Consider the following 20,138-nt stretch of genomic DNA (forward strand, 5'->3'; position numbering starts at 1 on the left):
GATAAAGAAAAGCTTTACATTTTTTTTTTAAATCATAGTTAATAACGTGACAAACACTCACTTAACCAACAGTAAACATGCATGCAAGATTATTTTCAGCATTTGCACTAAAATGATTTAGTTTTCAAAAAATGTATTTTTTCAGACCCAAATATCGAATGTTTCATGCCATCAAATATGGTTGTCCTATTAACATACCACCAAAATGACCCCGTTTATAAAGGAAACTTTGAATTGTGCATATTGAGTGACTGACAAGATTTCAAGCATTCTTAAATACGAAGTCAACCCAAACATATGTTTTTCCAGAAAATGTTCTTTGCAGGCCCACTAGTTGAAACAAGGCTTTCTGATAAATATTGTGTTTGTGGAATAAATGAATCCACCCTTTTTTTAGCCATCTCTGGAGGCGGCCATTTTGTCACCTCTGTTGACTGAAAATGACATTACAGTTGCTCAGGGCTGAGGTAACGGCCAATCACAGCTCACCTGTTTTCTGAAGCTGAGCCACTGGTCGTTCCCTGAGCCCCGGGTAGTCGTGATGTCATTTTCAGTTGTCTAGTCTGTGTTATTTACCCAATGATAGTAATAAGAAACATATCTGTTTAAGATATCAGTTGACTGAAATATGGTTTTCACTTTTTTTGATCAATTAATTGGCCAATTTTATATTGCAAACAATTACATCACCCCCCCACCAATGAATTTCAATTGGCGTTATACGCGGATGGACCAGTGCATCATAATGCATATATGTGTGCATAAAGTTTGAAAATGTAATTGCATTTATAATCAAACAACGACATAGCTAAAGTGGTGAAAGTTATTAAAATTCAATGCAGCCATAAGGCATCATCTTCCTCAGTCAGACAGCCTGAATGCAGCCCTTATTGGTTTTCCACCTCCCTCATTCACCGACTTGACCTTGTGTTCATTGACTAGTTATTTGATAATGGACTATTTGGGGGTGTTTGGTGCGGGCATTGTGAGTTTCCTGAGAGCATTTTTCTTTCATTTTTCAAAACTCACAGGGAATTCTCATGAGGCCTGCTTCGAAGATGAAGGGGAGAATGTAGCTGGCAACAAAATAATAAAAAATGTGGATGAACTGAAGCAGCACATGCAATTCAGCAAAGTCCCATGTAATATTTGCTCCCCTTCAGGGCTGTGTGCTGAGCCCCCTCCTATTCACACTACTGACCTATGACTCTCTGTTCCCGAGATGTTTTATAGTGAAGTTTGTGGTATGTATACCTGCAACAGGGACTTTGCAGAACATTAACTTCATTAAGATAGAGCCTTTTGAGTGACTGAACATTAACAGGCTCAAATCCCACTAATATAGAGGATTAACGCCAGCGTGATACATGTCGCGAATTAAAGGATGATGGGGAGGACGCAACCTGCGAGGTGTTTGTAGGATGTCCCTTAATTCCTGTTAAGGCTTAAAAGACATGAACCTCTCCCAAAGTGAGAGCATTAATTCAGTGGATTTACTGATTTTGCATGTTTTTCAAGAGAAAAAAACTCACTTTTCAGTAACCTCACAATGTTTTTGATATCTTTATCATTCCTCCAGCTCAGGGTTTCAAAAGTACAAGACTAATGGCACTCGGGAGTAGTAACAACACATTTACTGTCTTTAAAATCCTCCAAACCAAATATATTCAGGGAAAAGTAATTGATTTCAGAAGTACATGATGTATTCTACCGCCCACACTGCTCTTCTCATGAATAATGATCATCAATCATCATTTGTGCTATTTAGGTTGGGTTTTTAGGCCAAGTGACACCGTTGGTAATAGAGCTGTTGCTATTGAGTAAATTATCCTGTCGATTATTCCATCGATCAATTGAATAATCCGATTTTTTTTTTTTAAATTGTGTTTAAGTATGACGAAACCATTTTTTTCCTAGGCGTTTATTAATCGATGAGTGTTGTTTATTTTGTATTCTGTGACTAAAAAAAAGTAACTAAACAACAATTAAGCAATATCACATGAGAGGGGTTGATGTTGTACTCAGCAACCTTTTTGAAACGGATTCAATTACTGGTTTGGTAATTTTTGTCCAAAGTATAAGCAGGTGTTTGAAAATGTCTTATTTTGATTAAACACAAATGTTTTCTGTTTCATGAAGAACTACAGAAATCAGAAAATGATTACTGTTGAAAGGGTGAAATCAGATGACAATTACTTGATCAGTTATTAAAATAGTTGTTGGTAAATTTGATAATTGGTTAGTTGTTAATCGGTTAATTTTTACACCTCTAGTTGGAAACATCAGAGTAATTTTGATGTGTCGACTTGGAGTACCTTTTGGAGTGTGTGTTGAGAAGTTATGTTGTTTTAGTCTAATTTTAAGGCAATTTTTTTGGAGGGGACTGTATTTTATTGGCCATATCACATGAAATATGTTCCCCAAAAAGGCACTTATTTTCCCAACTCAAAAGAAACCCCTCAATTTTATGGAACCCATCATCTGGTTTTCAAAAAGATAAAGATCTTGCCCTGCCGCTCACTGCAAGCTGCCGTCTCCCTCCTGGGAGTTGACACGAGTTTAGCGTAGCAAAATCTCCGGAAAATAACCAGTCGGGGTTCGTGTACGTATTCATGCTCTTGTCCGCTTCAGCTTGTGAAAGTGGAGGAGCAATCGCCACAGTATTTTTGATTTTGTGGAGGTGATCATGATGAGATCACGTTTTATGTCAATAAATCCAAACTAAAGTGCAGAACACTTTTATACTTTCACAGGTTGAAGTGGACAAGAGTAGTAATGTGCATTTGCATTTTGGTGGAGATCAGTCGCCGTTTTAGACAACAGAACTGACAAAGCGAGCAATATTACCACACTTGCCTCCCTCCCATGACGTAGACCACTGAGACCGAAAACATAACATAAGCCACGCCCCAATAGGGGGCTGGGCAATTTGTCGTAAATCTAATCATAAAAAAATATCTTAAATCACGACAGAGTCTTTTGGGGTGGGGGCACTTTAGTACTGATGTCATTTTTACATGCAAACCTATTATGTAAGTGCCAATGTTAAGCTCACCCAAGTGTCCCCTTTAAGTTATGGTACCCAAAATCTACTTCTGCATCTGCTTGTTGGCCAGTTTTCAGCATAGCTACAGTAAATGCGTGCATAACTTGTGTGAACGAATTTAGTTTCCCCGGGATCATTCAAGTATTTATGTAGCTTTTGATATTGTGTTTCCTTTTAGTTCACTTCGGACAATTGATTAATTTGTCATGTTATAATCATGTATGCACGACTAAACATTGGCAATAAATGGATCTTGTTGACGTTTTCTTAAGCCTCCAGTCTATGCAGAAGAGAGGGGTTGTGCCAACTGTGTCAGAAGGGCAAAAGCGATGTGTGGCCTAATGTTTGGGAATGGCTGCTCCAGTAACTTAAAACACAGCCATTATTTTACACCTCAAATACTACATGCCACTAGGGGATCCATTTTAGTTGACCTTGCGATGATCCAGACGTCTTTCATGATTGCTTGCACAATATGTGATGGAAAGTGTAATTCAAAGGGGCAGTGAAAAGTGTAGTGTTATTGTACTACGTTTGCTGCACTGTTCCCACGGGATATTTAGCATGCTGTTGCAGTAAAACTACAACGAAAAAACATCACCTCAGCAATTTAGGTTGCGACATGCAGATGTGACATTGATGTCTGTCTCACTACTTGGGATGCCAAAATCTATCTGGGGTTCTTATGTAACTCATAAGGGAGGGGCATGGACAAACAAGGGCTATCACCACTCTTGGCAAACCTCGTAGGTCTCTTCCCTCCATGTCAAGGGCAGACTGAGACTGTCAGCGACCACTGTCGCTTCCAAGAAGGCCTTGTCATCTTTCGCGTCCCAAAATAAGGCCCTGTCTGGCTGCTCTCTGCTCATTGCTGTGCAATTTGGTGTGCACCCGTAGTATATAGGTTATGGCATTAGTTGTATCATTTGCCACTGCATTCTAGCTACTGTTAGTTAGTGCACATGCTAAAAATAGTCACTTGGATGTTTTAGCCACATTGTTTTTCCCTTCGCTCGATTATGATAACACTGGGATAACACCTAGAGATTATTTTCACAGAGTTTATTTTATTATTAATCATATAAAAAACAAGATAAGAAAAATACATTACCATAGATAACTATTTTGAAATCAATTTAGCTTTATAAAAAAACATACAACCCTGGGTCAGTCAGGAGCACTGCAAAAAAAAACGAGCCCTACTGTACGCTGTGAGCTGATGATTTATATTTGAGTTGACCCACCATTTGCCCTAACCCCTACCCATACATTCTTAAGTGGAGGCTACCATTGAAACATAAGATAAACTAAAAAGAATGTTTGTTTTCCATGTTGTTCCCAAGAGAAATAATCACTCACTCCATCATGACTTGTTATGCAATAGGTTGTTATGCATTTGTGTAGCTATATCTAATGGCTATGGAGCTAGAGTCACATGGATGGCGCCCCAATCAGCTAAACAATGCGTGGATTCCCTTCAGACTGAACGAATGTTCAACCCGATTCATAACACTACAGACACTAGGATGCTTGTATTTAAATACCTTGCAGCAGAATCACTTGCTAATTTAATATTGGGAACATTTTTCACAAATGACAACATCACTCAAATGCTTTTACATAATAACAAAACAAATACTTAGAATTGATTATCTGCACCCTGATTAGGGCCGGGAAGTATTGCTGAAAAGTATTAATATGAGAAAAGTATTTCATATTGATCGATATCAATATTTATTTATTTATTTTTAAATACTACTCAATGGCCCAGAGAAAAACGGCTGAATTTAGGTTATTTTATAACGCAACTATGAAAATTGCTTAGCCTACCTATTTTAGAAAAACAATTAAATTGATTAAGGATAAAATTAGGAAAACTATTAAGAGGAAAATGCCATTCAAAAACATCTGGAAGTAAAACTAATTTTCAACAAATGTACACTGTAATGTAGTGTAATGTGCAAAATTGCTTCTCCAGCATTGCACCGTTGAATGCTTATTTGCGGAAGACGCTACTCCAAAGAAGTATTGTTGATAAGTTACATTAACCGTCATTCTAGGCTCATACAATGTAAGTGTAGCGAACTAATACTCTCTTTTACGCTTGTTGAAGTAATAAACAAACAAACAAACTATAAATTAAAAACTGTTTCCCGTAGCCAATCAAGGAAATATACCGTAGTCAATTGTCTATTCCGATAGTGTAAGACTCTGTTTGGAAATGTGCAGATGCCAGGGATAATGGACCAGCCCGTTAATAATGCAACACTGGAATTGCACTGCACCACCCTTTCTCTGTGAAAGTAATTATTAGATGTGTTCTTGTCTCTCTCTCTCACCTCCTCAGGACATCCTTGCCAAGCTTTTTAGAATGAATCCAACGTTATTCTCTTGCCACTGCTGCTGTTGAAATTTCCACCGATACACTTGTGAGTTTTGTGTTAAGCCATGCCCCACTCCCAAGTCGTTCATATTCTTAGTCTTGTGTAATGAAAAGCATTCGCAATGTCTAAAGAAGAAGATTAAATTGGAAGTCAACTGAAAAATATTCTTTGCAATATGTTATATGCACCTTCACTAGTTCAAACACAACATTCTGATTAATATTGTGTGTGTGGAATGTGAGTTATAGAGCAAAATCCACCCGTTTTCAGCCATAAATTACATCACATTTGCGCATGACTAAGATAGCGACCAATCACGGCTCACCTGTATTCTGAAGCTGAGCCATGATTGGTCGGTTTTTGAGCCCCCTGAAATGGGGAAAAAAGATTCCACAAACGCAATATTGATAAGAATGCCATGTTTCGACTAATGGGCCTGCATAGAACATATTCTTGTAAAGACATTTTTGGGGTTGACTTTCGCTTTAAGTTAACCTTGTAACTTCTGCAGCCACATTCAATCATTATGACGCTCTTATGACAGATACTGTTTCATGTTTCAAATGTGTAGTCAATCGGTTTTAAAGAATTTTGTCAATCATGTACACTTGTATACAAAATCATTTGACTTTTTTTTGCAAAGTATTTATTTTCAAAGAACAAACTTTACGCGTTTTGCAGTGAATCAGCAAAACAAGCAATTTGTTCTTAATATTGAAACACAACCGATACAAACACATATGTTTGAACGTGGGTATTTATTGAAAGTTTGTGCGTTTTGGGGACAAAAACATAATACTAGTACTTGTCAGTGCATCTCTATGACGAGTTGATGTTTTCTGTAGAAATAAAAAAAGTAAATAGAGCAAAGTTTGATATGATGTCTGAACTACTGTGTGTCATAATGTGATAGATAATTTGCATGCTGCGATTACTTTATTTTGTTACGCTACAGTTGAATGTGAAGAGGTTTAACTCTGAGACTCTGCTGTCTTCCTTTCTGTTTACATATTTAGTAGTTCAGTATTTTTCCTGTCATCTAAAATAATTGTACGAATTTGTTAATACATATTTTTTCCTATTAGCATTGGAAATCATTATCCTAGTCCACAACTAAGAATTGGTCCCATTTTTAAATAAACACATTACCGTGTTCTTATTGTTTTCCAACCACAGAAGCCACTCACTCACATGTAGTGGCACCTTGGATCAACGCTCGATAACAAATTGCCGTTTAAGCCTTGGTTTACGAGTTCGGTGTCTGCATAATGGAGAGTCGTTTCCGCTCAGTGCTTTCCGGTTAATGTGATGGATGCTGAATAGATGGATGAATGCCTTGTGATTTCAGTGAGTCAAACATGAGGCGCACATTTTGCCTATTTGTCTCTTTTTCACTTTTCCTCCTCCTCCTCCCACAGAGGTTTGATTAAAATGATATGATGGAGGAGACCTGAAGGAAATCAGATCATATTGAATGAATTTGTTCCTTAAGTTTATTGATGTCACCTTTTAACAACATCAGTTGTATCCTTGGTGGGTGGCTACGGCAGAAATGTGGATATGTTTTCATATTGTCATGTGTTTAGGCAACCTAGACCGCTCAAAAGCTAATAAAGCAAAAGCCATTCTATTTTTGTGAGGATACCGATGAAGTGCAAACCCAGATTTTTTCCCCCTTGATAATCAACTAATCGATTGTGAGGGATTCTGATGATTGTGTAAAATGAACTATGGATCAGTCATTTCGAAAGTGAGTGCAGTGCTTGGCTGCAACCAGCGGAAGTGCTGTTAATATAGTCTCATTACTCTGCGCATGCACAGCATCGAACAACATTCTAACATCTCATGCTTTTCCTTAGTTGACGCATGTACTGTAGCATTTTTGAGATAGGTTTTTCAAACAAAACATCTACATCAAAGTCATAGTCTACACTCTAATGAGTGCCTAGTTTACAAATGGATCATTCCGAGTCTACCTTCGCTCAACTACATCACTGAAGTTCTATTTTGCCGCTAAACTAAGAAGACAAAAAATTAAGGGTCATGAAAGCTAACATAGATAATTTTGTAGCACGTGACAGAAGAGCATTACACTGTTTTCAGCTAAAACATACTACGTTTGAGTGTTTTTTTGACTCTCCTCCTCCTTCTCCATGCCCCCTCTAACTAATTCTTCTTCAGTCAGTTGCTAAGCAGCAAGGCCAGAGCTTGATACAAGTGTTGACGTATGCGCGAGACCACTTCATGGGAAAAAAAAAAAAAAAATGTCGTGGGTGTGCCTCAGATAGACGGAGAGTGTGAGCCAACGCTGGTGAAAATAACCCTTTTGACGATGTTGGTGGTATAGAGACGCATTGATGTGTGATGAATAAATCAACTGTTTTTCCATCCAGTATGGAAGGGAGCTGCAATGGTTGATTGTATCCCGAGTGTTTTTTTTTTTTCCAGAATTCAAAAAATGAACATGAAATTTAGACAGAGTTTTCCTGTCTATTAGGGTTTCCCTGATCCGATCACATGATCAACACTCAGACTGGTCATGTGATTTTCAGATGATCAGTATCGGCCAAAATTGATCAGCTGTTGTTCAAATAGGAACCCAAAAAAGGAGACCACTCATTACCTTGTTTTACAGGGTGAGTAGATTGACAAAAGACTACCAATGTGTCATTGTCTCAGGAAAGATACATGTGTTGTACAAATAGAAAAGAAAAGAAAGGAAAGATTACGTGATCGTAATTATTGTTGCAGTAACACACCAGCTCTGTGACACCGTAGCGGGCCAGCATGGGGTTCAACATTCACAGGAAAGCCACAGCTGACATTCAGACCCAGAATTGTGCACCAGACGTGGTAACCACTTGTGCGACATGCTACCCAAGATGTTTGGACATGTTTGAACTCATTAGCTCAATTTGTTTTCTTGCTTGACTCTATGTCTTTTTTTTTTTTTTTTGTGTGTGTATTAAAGCTCTGTGGCGGTGAAGATGACCGCGGCACGGTACCGTCCCACATGGGAGCTGGCCGTGGACCCCCTGGTCTCATGTAAGCTGTGCCTTGGAGAGTTCCCCCTGGAGCAGATGACCACCATCACACAGTGCCAATGTATCTTCTGTACACTGGTGAGCAGCAACCAGTCACAGCCTCCTATGAATAAATTATCAGTGACCTTCTGTTCATGTTTTATACTCTGAATATTTTGTTTTTGTTGTTATAACACTTGGTGAGCTTAGTGAGGCACCTAAATAAGAAGTAATTGTAATCAAACTATTGTTTCGTGACATTTACATGCAACTGCTCATGTTCATTTTATTTGTATTTCGTGTTCTACAGAAACCATACACACACCCGCACAACCAAATTAAACACAATATTGCTCACGTGAACAAAAGTATGTTCTAACCAATAAAAGGTCCCATAAATCAGTCAAACCAGCAAATATTTTTAAACATCTCCATCGGTCTACTTCGGCCGAACACAGCATTGTGAACTACGTAGACCATGATACTTTGCGCTGCTGAGCTGAGCCAATAGGAGCGCATGACTGGCCAAGCCTATTTCTTTTTTAATGCTGTTATGTACAAAAAGAGAATATTCTTTTGGATATGTGACATCCCTAAACACTTTGGAATTTATCTAACGACACAAGCTTTTCTGATAATTTTGACATTTGGAGAAGATGCATTTTCAGGGTGTAGGCATAAGTCAGCTAGCTAATTGCATGCTGTCACAGTAGGAATTATATAGTGAACCAGGGCTTACTCATGTCAGTCTCCCAATGACGTAACTCGGCAGCTCAAGTTCCTATATAGTGCAGGAGGGGGCGACTCATGCCGGATGCCCAAATGGGTCACTAGGCCCTGTTTTAGGTCAAAACGTTCACAATACTGAAATGGTGAAAAGCAGTTTAATGTTACAAGTATATCTCCACAATTCAATATTACATAAGTTCACATTTTTTGCACATGCTGTTTGTCTTCAATCATGTGGACTGTATTTTGGAACAAATCTCTGAATTCATTTTACAGGGTCTTTAAGTAGAACTGACAGTATTGTTTCTAAAATACAGTACAGTTTTCTCTTACTTGGAAATGTTGGAAGTTGCTCTTCTGTGACATAATTTGGCCTGTTCCTCTTTTTGAAGAAGCTCTCCAAACATGATATTAAAAAAAAAAAATTGGATAGCTTGTGGGCTCAGTTTTCCTGGTTTTATGTTACCGAGATGTCCGTTTTGACAGAGGCACAGGCGAATACACTTGATTTTCAAAAGAAATGTTTTTTCAGATCGATTAATACGATATTATTTGTTCAGTCTCCCTGTGTGGCCTGCGGCCCGTTGGTTGGGGACCCCTGCGGTAATAGAAAGTAAAAATACATTCAAGGACATAATAATAGGGCATGTTTGTTGGTGGAATTAAAAGTCCGTTTCTGAAGGTTAAGATTTCACAAATGGAGTTCCTGTGATCAAATAAACAGGAAGTGGCATTTTTGTTGCTCTTTTTCTGTTTCACATAAAAAACATTTCACCTTTAGTCATTTATTTATTTAAAGGTGGAAAAAAATGTGCTGCAAATTTACAAAACTGCTAAATATTTATCTTTTTAGTTAAGATGTTTAGCTCCAAATTGCATGTCATCTTATCTTTTCATTCTCTGGTTAGACGATTAGAGCAAAACTCTGGTTTTAGCAGACCATTTGCTGTGGTGATTTTGTTTGTTTTGTTTTGCATTCATTTATCTGCCCTATGTGTTAGACCGTCTCGACCGTTTTTCTTCCTCTCCCCACCAGTGCCTGAAGCAGTATGTGGAACTATTGATTAAAGAAGGCCTTGAAACTGCAATTAGCTGTCCAGACTCGGCCTGTCCAAAAAGAGGGCACTTGCAGGAAAATGAGGTAATGACTCGCTCATTCAACTTTGTGATGACTTATGGCCAATAAGACCACATGCCCTGTCGCTTGTCAGGCTCGTAAACAAGACATTTATCCAATATGTCTCCTAATTTGGTTTTGTAAGCAGTATTTTCCATAAACAAATGTAGTCATGTCAGTCTTCAATGTGTAACAAGCCTGTGCCACATTTGCACATGAACTTACATAAACATTACCATGAAATAAGCAAAGTAGTGGCTTTCTAGCCTTTTTTTCTATTCTCGTGACAACCGCTGCTCTGTCATGCTTTCATGTGGCTGTCAGTCGGAGAGCGAAGCTTTGTTCTCGTCATCGTCCTGGTAGTTTGGTTCTCATGGTTTAGCTCACAGCAGCGCCGGTTTTATATCAATCAACACTATTGTGTCTTAATACATAAAAACGCTACCTTCCTCTACTTGTGTGGACTGCTGTCATGTATGATGTCTAGGGTTGGGCATCGAGTCTCAAGAATTGATAGGAACCCGGGCAATCATTCCGATTCCCCTGTGCATGTGCACATGGCTGACTGCAGCATTTGATATGGCAGACCACAGTATTCTGTTAGCTTGTTTGCAGCACAACATGGGCTTTAGTGGTAGCGCTCTAGAGTGGTTTAAATCCTGTTTGGCAGGCAGGATGTTTTGTGTTAGCCTTGGTTGCTCTAAGTCCCACTCTGCCCCACTGTCGTATGGTGCTCTACAGGGTTCAATTTTGGGGTCCCAGCTGTTTGCATTGTATTTGTTGCCCCAGAATTCCATCCACCAAGGAAGCAGGGTATTTCCTTTCACTGCTACGCAGATGACAGTCAGATCTATGTCCCGCTAAGCAAAAAGGATACTTTCACCTTCAGATCACTTTTGCCCTGTTTGGAGGAAATCAAACCCCGGATGGCACTAACTTCTTGAACTTCAATGAAAAGAAAACACAGTTCCATTTTTAGACTATGGTGCCAACCGCTAAAAAATGGAAGGCCGTAGTTTGGACTTTGGATATCCCTGATTTAAACCATGCAAACGTTTTTGCCCATGCCCCTGAAGAGAATGAGAATCGTTTGTAACCGGAATCATTTATATTCAAACGATGCCCAACCCTAATGATGTCCCATTAAAACGGATTAGTTTTCATTATTTCCTTTGGGGAGCATCCTAGAGCTGTTTGTCTTCAATGTAAAAGATTCACATTTTTGACATTTCTACCTATGGTTACTTTGTGTACTCACTATACCATGAAGGAATGGAAAAACATGTATTCATCACTATGTTCCTACTAGATGAGGGCACAATTCTTTGTCGCATAACTAAACCTGTGAAACACATCAGTGGAAATTGACGGAGTGAATCTATGAGGTTTAACTCTAAGCCTCAGGTTTCACTGCCTTTCTGGTCCACTCTATTTTTCTGCCTTTTTTATCATTAGTTTAATTGTTAGGTTTCATTGTAAAGAAAATTGACTGTACCTGCATTAAATATTTGTTCTTAAGTATCTAAAACCTATTCATTTCTTGAATTTGAGTCTTTGAAGCTATCAATCCCATATGTTGTCATTTTAGACTGTTTGAGAGGTAGAATTTAGCCGTCAGTGTCTAATTTTCTCATGAGGTGTTATGAGTAATAAAAATAAGAACAATAATTTCTTTTTGTCATCTCTTAATAAAAAATCTACCCAATTCATAAATTTAACTGATTATGCCTTCCTTTTCTCCTGGCCCTGTAGATTGAGTGCATGGTGGCCACAGAGATGATGCAGAGATACAAGAAGCTTCAATTTGAAAGAGGTAAGTCAATGCGGGGAAAAAAAAAAAAAGCAGACAAAGATGTCACTATTTAGCATGTGCACGCCTCAGCAGGGCCATGTCGTGCTCGGAGATGGCCAGTCTCACAGGCACGTGCATCCTCTGAGCCCCTTCTGTGCTCCTCCCTCAGCTACTGTATTGCATAGCGACACACAAAAAGGGATGGCGACAATGGAGAATGGACACGTGTAGCTTTACTGAGTCAATCATTTACACACGTTGGACACGGTAGCCGGTAAAGTACACACACAGCCTGGCTTTAGGCAGTTGAGAGCCACATAAATCATCACCAACATCATGCTGTCTTGCTTCCTCTCCGCATTTGTGAAATGCATGCAACCTAGAAACCATTTGAGCTATTGTAGTCATGGAAAAGCATTTGCAATTATGAAATTTATAAAAAAAAAAAACAGCTGGACGGTCCAAATTTTACATTAAAAAATATTTTGTTTTCAGTACAGGAAGATGATGGCAGGTTCCGTGTTCTCACTGACTGCTTTAATTGCTCTCGTGCTAATGACCACATTTGCTGAGACCGCTTGCTGCCTTGGAGAACAGTAACCAAGCAACACTTTCATGCTTTTATGGCACTCAACCTGCGGGTTCACCGACTACACGTCAGCATGAACTGAACATTGAACTTGGCCCCTACTACAAGAATACATGCATGAGAAATTAACACATTTGAAATAAGGGGGACAGTCAATGACCAGAGAACAACACATGATTTTGAATGTTATAGTTGTAGACTGAAAATTTAGAAACTAAGTAAAACATGCTTATATATATTTTTCATCATCATTTAACATAAACCAGCATTTGGAGATACTGTACATTTTTTTTTACAATAGACTGTGATGATATGCAGTGTTGAAACGAATGGGGTGTATATTCATTCACACAGAGTAATTACTTGGTTCTAGAGTTGTCCAGATCCAGTCACATGATCAGAAATATGGGCCAGTCATGTCATTTTGAGCTGACTTGTATCGGGTGAAAAAGAACGTGTTTTAAATTTAGTTTTCAAATACCATAAAAATACAAAATAATCTTGAGGTGCACAGATATTGCCAAATGGATCATCATTAGCTAGTTTTCTATTATTTACACAAATAACCTTAGGGGTTTGTGTGGTGGCAAAAATAAGACGACAATGCTTGTTTTTTGTTCAAGGTGCAACTTTTCAAGACCAGTTGTACAGCACTTATTTGTTCATATACAAAATATGAACCAAATAAGAGACCACGCATTACTTAGAGTAACATTATAGGGTGAGTTGAATGACAAAAGAAAAGAGGAGCTGTATCAAATGGGTCCATCTCTTACTACGCGTCATCAAGCGGCTGATCAACCGTTGCTTCTGGGTGACTCATAGAAAACTGCAATACCAAAACAACTGTTACATCACTATTCATTGTTTGAAGTGCTCTAGTTACCCTTCATGACTCATAGACAATTTAGGATCTTTATTTTCTTTCGATACTAATTTATAATTATTTTGGAGACTGTGGTTTGTTTATTTAAGATGGTATATTTAAATCAATTTGTTTGCATCATTAGTTTGTGTTGCATGAATGGTGTGCTCTAAAGATTTTATTTACTTGGTTTTAACCACCGCTGCACAAGACTTACAGCCATATAAAGATGTGATAAGTTGGGGTATCTTTATTCGAATACAGTAAATCAAAATGAGGACAATTAAGATAATTTGGATGCACTTTTGTTTTTCTAAATGCATTGCCGAGGTATCGGATCGGGACTTTCTATCGGTATATACTGGTACTCAAAATCAGACTTTGGTGCAAAATGGTAGATCCTACCTGGTTCTCTTAAGAAAACAACTATGATACTGGTACTCTAACAGACTCCTCACAGACAAATACATTGACGTATGTATTTCACCCTTATTACCTACTAGAGCTGGACAATTATGGAAAAAAATAACAATCACAGCTATTTTGACTGAGATTGAAATCAAAATTAAGAGAACTGTTTTTAGTTGTTTTCGAAACTTAGGGGCAGTGTGGTGCCGTGCATGGCTGGAGTACACACTTAGGATGACAACAGAAGATTTTTATTTTTTTTATTGCTATTATAACTCTTTTTTTTTTTTACAGATTGGGAAGAATTTGTGCCTTCGAGTAGTATATCTTACCTGTTTACATGTGTGCGTGAATATTCGTTATTTAAGGGAATATCACTCCTGAACACAATGCGACTTTGGAAGCATGTTTTGTATTTAAATACACCATGTGTGTAATTCTTTCTGTTGTGTATTAAATTTGATAGTAAACTCCAACTGGGGTGTTATTAAACAGCTTGAAGGACGCTAAGGGACAGCAGAATCACATACGCTATACGCTTGCTACGCAAGCAACATGACACATTCATGGTACTTCCACAACGTCGGGAACTTGAAAACGCACTTTGTTTTCTTCAATTGTAACGCTTTGAAAATAGAGGGAAGCCAAAATCAAAATCCGATTAAATTTCGATTAATCATCCAGCCCAATTACCTACCAATTGTAGTTTTAGCTTTGATTACAAACATGAATTAAATGTTGTCTGTCAGCAATATAAAGTATAAAGCTTTGCTGATAAACTTATGAAACATTCTTGGGTACATTTTAACTGTAGACACTCATTTTGACTGCTAATGAATTAAAAACTATTTTGTGGCTGTGAAATGTATCCATTTTTAAAGGGCATGTATCAATAATGCTGGCCTGTTCATTTTGTACCATAAGAGGTGCTGTTGGACCCTTGTCGGACGTGGTGCCCCTCCTCAACCTGCCAGGCTGTGTGCCACCTGAAGGAGGCTGATTCACCGGCACTGCCCCAGATGGTCCAGTGTGCCGTTTGCGCGCTTGAATTCTGTTCGACCTGCAAGGCCAACTGGCACCCTGGTCAGGTCTGCTCGGAGAACAACCTTCCCATCACCTCTTTCCTGCCAGGGGAGAACAGGTACCATTTCTTATCTACTTTATTTTAAGTCACAGACCTGCATGCTTCTGTTGTGATGTCAAACAGAAACATGTGACCTTGGCCTGGATCTCGCTGCATATTTTAAATAAGGATCTCATTTTTCAATTGGAACAGAAACTGAACAAGTGAACCAACAATAACCAAATGCAACGGGATCATGTGTCAAAAGAATTTCTTGTGCGAGAACATCTAAAATCTGATCACATCTTGATAACCTACTTTTACAAAGATAAATAACCCACTTTTGCATACTAAAGTTTTACATCATCACCCAACATTTATCTTTGACTAAGAAAACTTTTAGTTGTTCTAGTCATGCACTTTCATGAACAAATTTCTCTTTTGTATGATAATTAAAGGCAAACCCTTCATCTGCTCACATCTTGATTCACCTAATAAACAGGTAGGATAAATCAATAATAAATAAATTAAAAATAAACATTTGTTTTTCAAATTCAAATGTCAAACTGTCATCTAATAAACAAGCAATACAGTATCTAAAATGAGCCTGTCATCCTAACCTGAATGCTAATCCACTCGTGATTTTAGTGAAGACACGCACTATTAATAAAAACAGATGGATGAATAAAAGTATTGTAAACATGATAGCATGTATAGGGCTTTTTCTTTTCTTTTTAATTGTGTGCAGTCAAATCTGTTGTCACTATCCACTCCATTGTCCCCGTCCAAGTGTTGCCCCAATAATTTGAGTAATTATTGAAGTTCAAAATGATTTACAAAGAATTAACTAAAAATTGACAGAATTTCAGTTTTATCTATTAATTACCATGGAAAGTCTCCAACTTACCAGTAATATTTCCATAACTCTTTAGCTACACTTTGACAGAACATTTCTTGAAATGTAATGGAAATGTCCTATCCTGTGCATTGAAAACAATGTATCAACACTTTTTGAAACATGAAGAAAATCTAATTGTCTCTTGAAAATGTATGAATATAGTTTACATAAAGCAGCAATTATTGCCATTGTAGTTCTAAATTGTTAAAATAATGATCATTAAATAAGTAAATTTGACTGTATTTGCTGTTTAAGTAAACACCCCACATTGCAGTAACAATAAAACTACACTCGCCAAGTATGACTCATTCCACTTCAAATGAGACGGTAAACATATTGACAAGTAGCGATCGATACGTCATACTCTGGCCACCTTACCTTAGTGCCATTTGTCAATAAAGTGCTGGATTCATGAAGTGCATGCACAGTTTTAAGCTGACAGCCGACCTGGCTGACTCTGCCAGTGCTCAGTCTTAAATTAATAAGAAGGCTTCAAACAATATGCTCCAACTAAAATGCGGTCTCAAATAGGCACTGTGCCCATTTTCAACATGGAGGGGTTCCAGAAGAGGGCTGCCCCGAGACGCACCGCATGTAGCTGACCCATTTCTCTGTGATATCCTCTTACTGTGGAAAAAGTCATTAGGGCTGTCAGGCTTCCTCTATCGGAGGCCACAGTGGAGGCAGAGCGGATTAACAAGTCTACTCTTAGAACTACATTCGTCGGCAGCAAGCTTATTCTTTGCACACCTGACCTTTTATCGTGACTTTTAAGTTCAGTGTGAGGAGAAACTGATATTTGATCAAGCAAGTTTTGCGCTATTGAAATTACTGAGGGAGATTTTGTCTTGTATTCAAAAATGCTGCGTACACCCACTGCTGCTGACCCGTGTTTAGCTGCAGGAGTCGCGCAAAAGAATGTTAAAAGCTGCCAATCAGATAAAATGCTAAAGTGGATTTATTTGATTGGCGTTTGTAGCGATTGCTCCAGAAATTACAGGATGTGGAGCACACAAAAGTAGAGCAATCCTGTCTTGCATTTTCAGAGAACATAAACAATGTGATGCAGAGTTTGATTGAAATAGTTCTACTGTCCGGTGATGATAAATATTTGTCGTGTTTCACATTCCGTTAAATGTCTTCTCGTTAAAATGACTGTCCTTCAGGGCGTCACTTGGTTTGATGGACAAAATTTCACAATGAGCTTACAAAGACGAAAGAAAAGACTAAGACTGCAAGGAGATGCGTTTCAATGACATATTTGACAAATATATAGTACGGTGTGAAGAAATTATAACTACAGGTATAATAAAAGAAACTTGTGTTTGTGTGGGGGGCGTGTACCAGATGCCACTTAGCTTAATGCTGTGACAATACATAGCCAAGCTCCAATAAAATGACAAAAGCAAAAGTATAGCAATGCTATTTAGTTAGGTGCAATTTCTTTAAAAGAAGAAACACATTAGATTTTTTGTAATAGTACTATTGTGGTAAAATTGAAAAATGTGACAAGAGTGAGTATAATGCAGTTGTAGATGTGGGCATCCTTTTCCTCTATTAAATGTAGCTTTTTAAACTTATCAATTAATTAAATACACCACAACAAACATTTATGAGTAACATAACCCAAAGTTATATTTTTCATTGTCATCTGTCTTCTCATTTTTCCTACCTCTTCCTGCTTAAATTCCTTGCACGCCCACATGCATACACGCTCACACACGTGCACTTTTATTCTTCTGCTACAAAAAAACATGTTGCTAGCTAGTGCTATGTTGTTAGCTGTTGATGTTTGCTAACTGAGTTGTGATGACTAGTTTAGCTGTCGATTGTTGTTAACCTAGGGTTTTCACTATGTGGTGGACGTCTTTGGGTTGCTTGAGCCTGAAGTAGTTTAAGAATAAGGTCTTTATTGGTCCCACAGTGGGGAAATTTTCAGTGTTACAGCAGCAAAGATATAGGTCACACAGGGACGGCGGCATAATGTAGCCATTAATGTATAACATTAACGGCAAACATTCAGGATCAAACCGATGTAAATATCATCATTATCATTCTACTCAAGGAGTGCATGAAGTAAGGGGATGTGCTGTATAAAGAGGCATTACTCATGATTGTTTCAGGTGCTGATCATGCAAAGATACACGCGAATAGAAATACATAAAGCCTATATTAAATTACAGGCTTATGTCTTTTTGTTCCAGCTCTTTCTATAAGAATGATGAGGACGACGCCCCCATCAAGCGCTGTCCTAAATGCAAAGTTTACATCGAGAGGGATGAGGGCTGTGCACAGATGATGTGCAAGAACTGCAAGCACGCCTTTTGCTGGTACTGTCTGGAATCCCTTGATGTGAGTTGGCCCTCGCCCGGTAATAATTCCGACATGGTTTTTCGATGCAGGGGAAGATGCAGCTTGAAAAACAAAGGAAAAGGATTTCATTGCATGTTTATATCTCTGCAACCCATCAAGAGACAGGCTGGAGGATATTACACTTCATGTAAAAGCACAAGTCTCTCTCTCTCTCTCTGTCTCTCTCTCTGTCTCTCTCTCTCTCTGTCTCTCTCTCTCTCTCTCTCTCTCTCTCTCTCTTTTTTGTGGAGCTTTTCTTTTTGTTCTTTCCCCAGGTTGAGCCAAGGGACCTTAATCACTGGTTTTATTGAAAAATAAAAATAAGACAGTATAACAATTGCTTTTTTTATTTAATCTGCAGTTTGTATTTCTTGAATTCATATTGTGTATAGCAGCAAATTGTGAATGCATGCATTTGCGTGTAGTGCTACATTTTGGTGGTTGATACTCAGTTTTGCTTTTCAATGTGTTTTGATGAAATGCAAATTTTGCCTAGCAAATTATTTCGAGCCTTGTAGCAGTTGTACACGAACATCCATCTAGGTCACATGGATCCTTTTTATATAGCATTACTTTTGTTTTGCACAACAGTTGCCCACACCTTTTGAGACCGCTCCAGTGTAATCTGTTTTGTGTGTGTGCGCGTGTATGACAGGACGACTTCCTCCTGATTCACTATGACAAAGGTCCTTGTCGAAACAAACTGGGCCACTCCAGAGCGTCTGTTATCTGGCACAGAACACAGGTGAGAAACGCTCCTCCCCTGGCTCGCACTCTTAAGGGCACCAAGTGGCTATACACGTGCTCTGTCCATCTCTCTCTGTCTCGCGCTCTCTCTGCCCGCCCGAGCTGGCATGCACACGTGCATTCCTGCTGCGTTATCTTTAGAGCACAATGGAAGAAAAAGGACAGCTTGCTCTGTGTCCTGCCATCTCCACCTTAAACAGATTACGTGCACTTTTTCACACATTCACAAGGTTTATATAACAAAGGTTCTGCTCTATCTGTCAGCTAAAAAATAAAGCAAAAAGCCGAAATGCACAAAGGCTAATATTGCAAACATTTGCTAAATCTATGAGTGAATTGCATTTATCTTGAATGGTAATTGCTAAAATTATTATTTTCCTTTAAAGAAAAATAAAATGAAGCTGATTGCACTCAGTAAAGCATTGACCACCACAACTAGCAAAGTTTTGCTGTTTTCATCCCCCCACAAAAAATATATATATAATCTATGTAGTTTGTGCATAACACTACTAACTGAAGCGCAAATACAGTACATAGAAATGAGTCATAACATTTTGTGTCATTTACTTAATGACACCAATTTGAATGAAAATGGGTTGTGTAATTTTTGTACACATTTCCTTGCAAACTAGTTATATAAAGTTTCCTGGAAATCAGTTTTGAATTTTTGGCGCATTAATGTTAACTGACTAACTTAAGTAAATTTGACTTAACATGTCACAAATAATTGGTGGATCTATTTTTTTTTTTAACTAAGAAGCCATGGAAAATACAGTCATCCCTCATTCATCGCGGTTTATGGGGGAACGGACCCGCCGCGATAAGTGAAAACCGCAAAGTAGAGTCGGACTTATGATTATGATTATTATTATTTTATTTGATATTTACTGTACAGTTTTATTTGGGGGGGGGGGTTGCACCTCTGTTACGTAGACATGGTTCCCACACTTCTAAATACTTATTAAACAATCAATTTAACTATAAAAATGCAAAATGAAGAATATAAATACCAAGCTGCAGGCTGTAATAAGAATTTAGCTTCGACCAACCGCGGCAGCTGACGATCACAGCGGAACGTTCGCTAAAAACTACGTTAAAATTTTAATTTTTATCATAAAATTGACT

General features: G+C 38.2%; 1 protein-coding gene across 1 annotated transcript in view; it reads left to right on the forward strand.

Annotated features, from left to right (window-relative positions):
- The window catches only part of rnf144aa (ring finger protein 144aa), a 33,047-nt gene that overhangs the window by 5,690 nt on the left and 7,219 nt on the right, over positions 1–20,138 (forward strand). The window contains exons 3-8 of the mRNA XM_086050123.1: positions 8,402–8,552; positions 10,219–10,323; positions 12,052–12,112; positions 14,878–15,094; positions 18,119–18,266; positions 18,922–19,011. Coding sequence (XP_085906249.1) covers positions 8,418–8,552; positions 10,219–10,323; positions 12,052–12,112; positions 14,878–15,094; positions 18,119–18,266; positions 18,922–19,011 — 756 coding nt within the window. The 5' untranslated portion in view covers positions 8,402–8,417. The remainder of the gene's footprint in view (positions 1–8,401; positions 8,553–10,218; positions 10,324–12,051; positions 12,113–14,877; positions 15,095–18,118; positions 18,267–18,921; positions 19,012–20,138) is intronic.

This window comes from Filicampus tigris, chromosome 13 (assembly GCF_054856515.1).
Source record: "Filicampus tigris isolate MCC_2025a chromosome 13, RoL_Ftig_1.0, whole genome shotgun sequence".
Lineage (NCBI taxonomy): Eukaryota > Metazoa > Chordata > Actinopteri > Syngnathiformes > Syngnathidae > Filicampus > Filicampus tigris.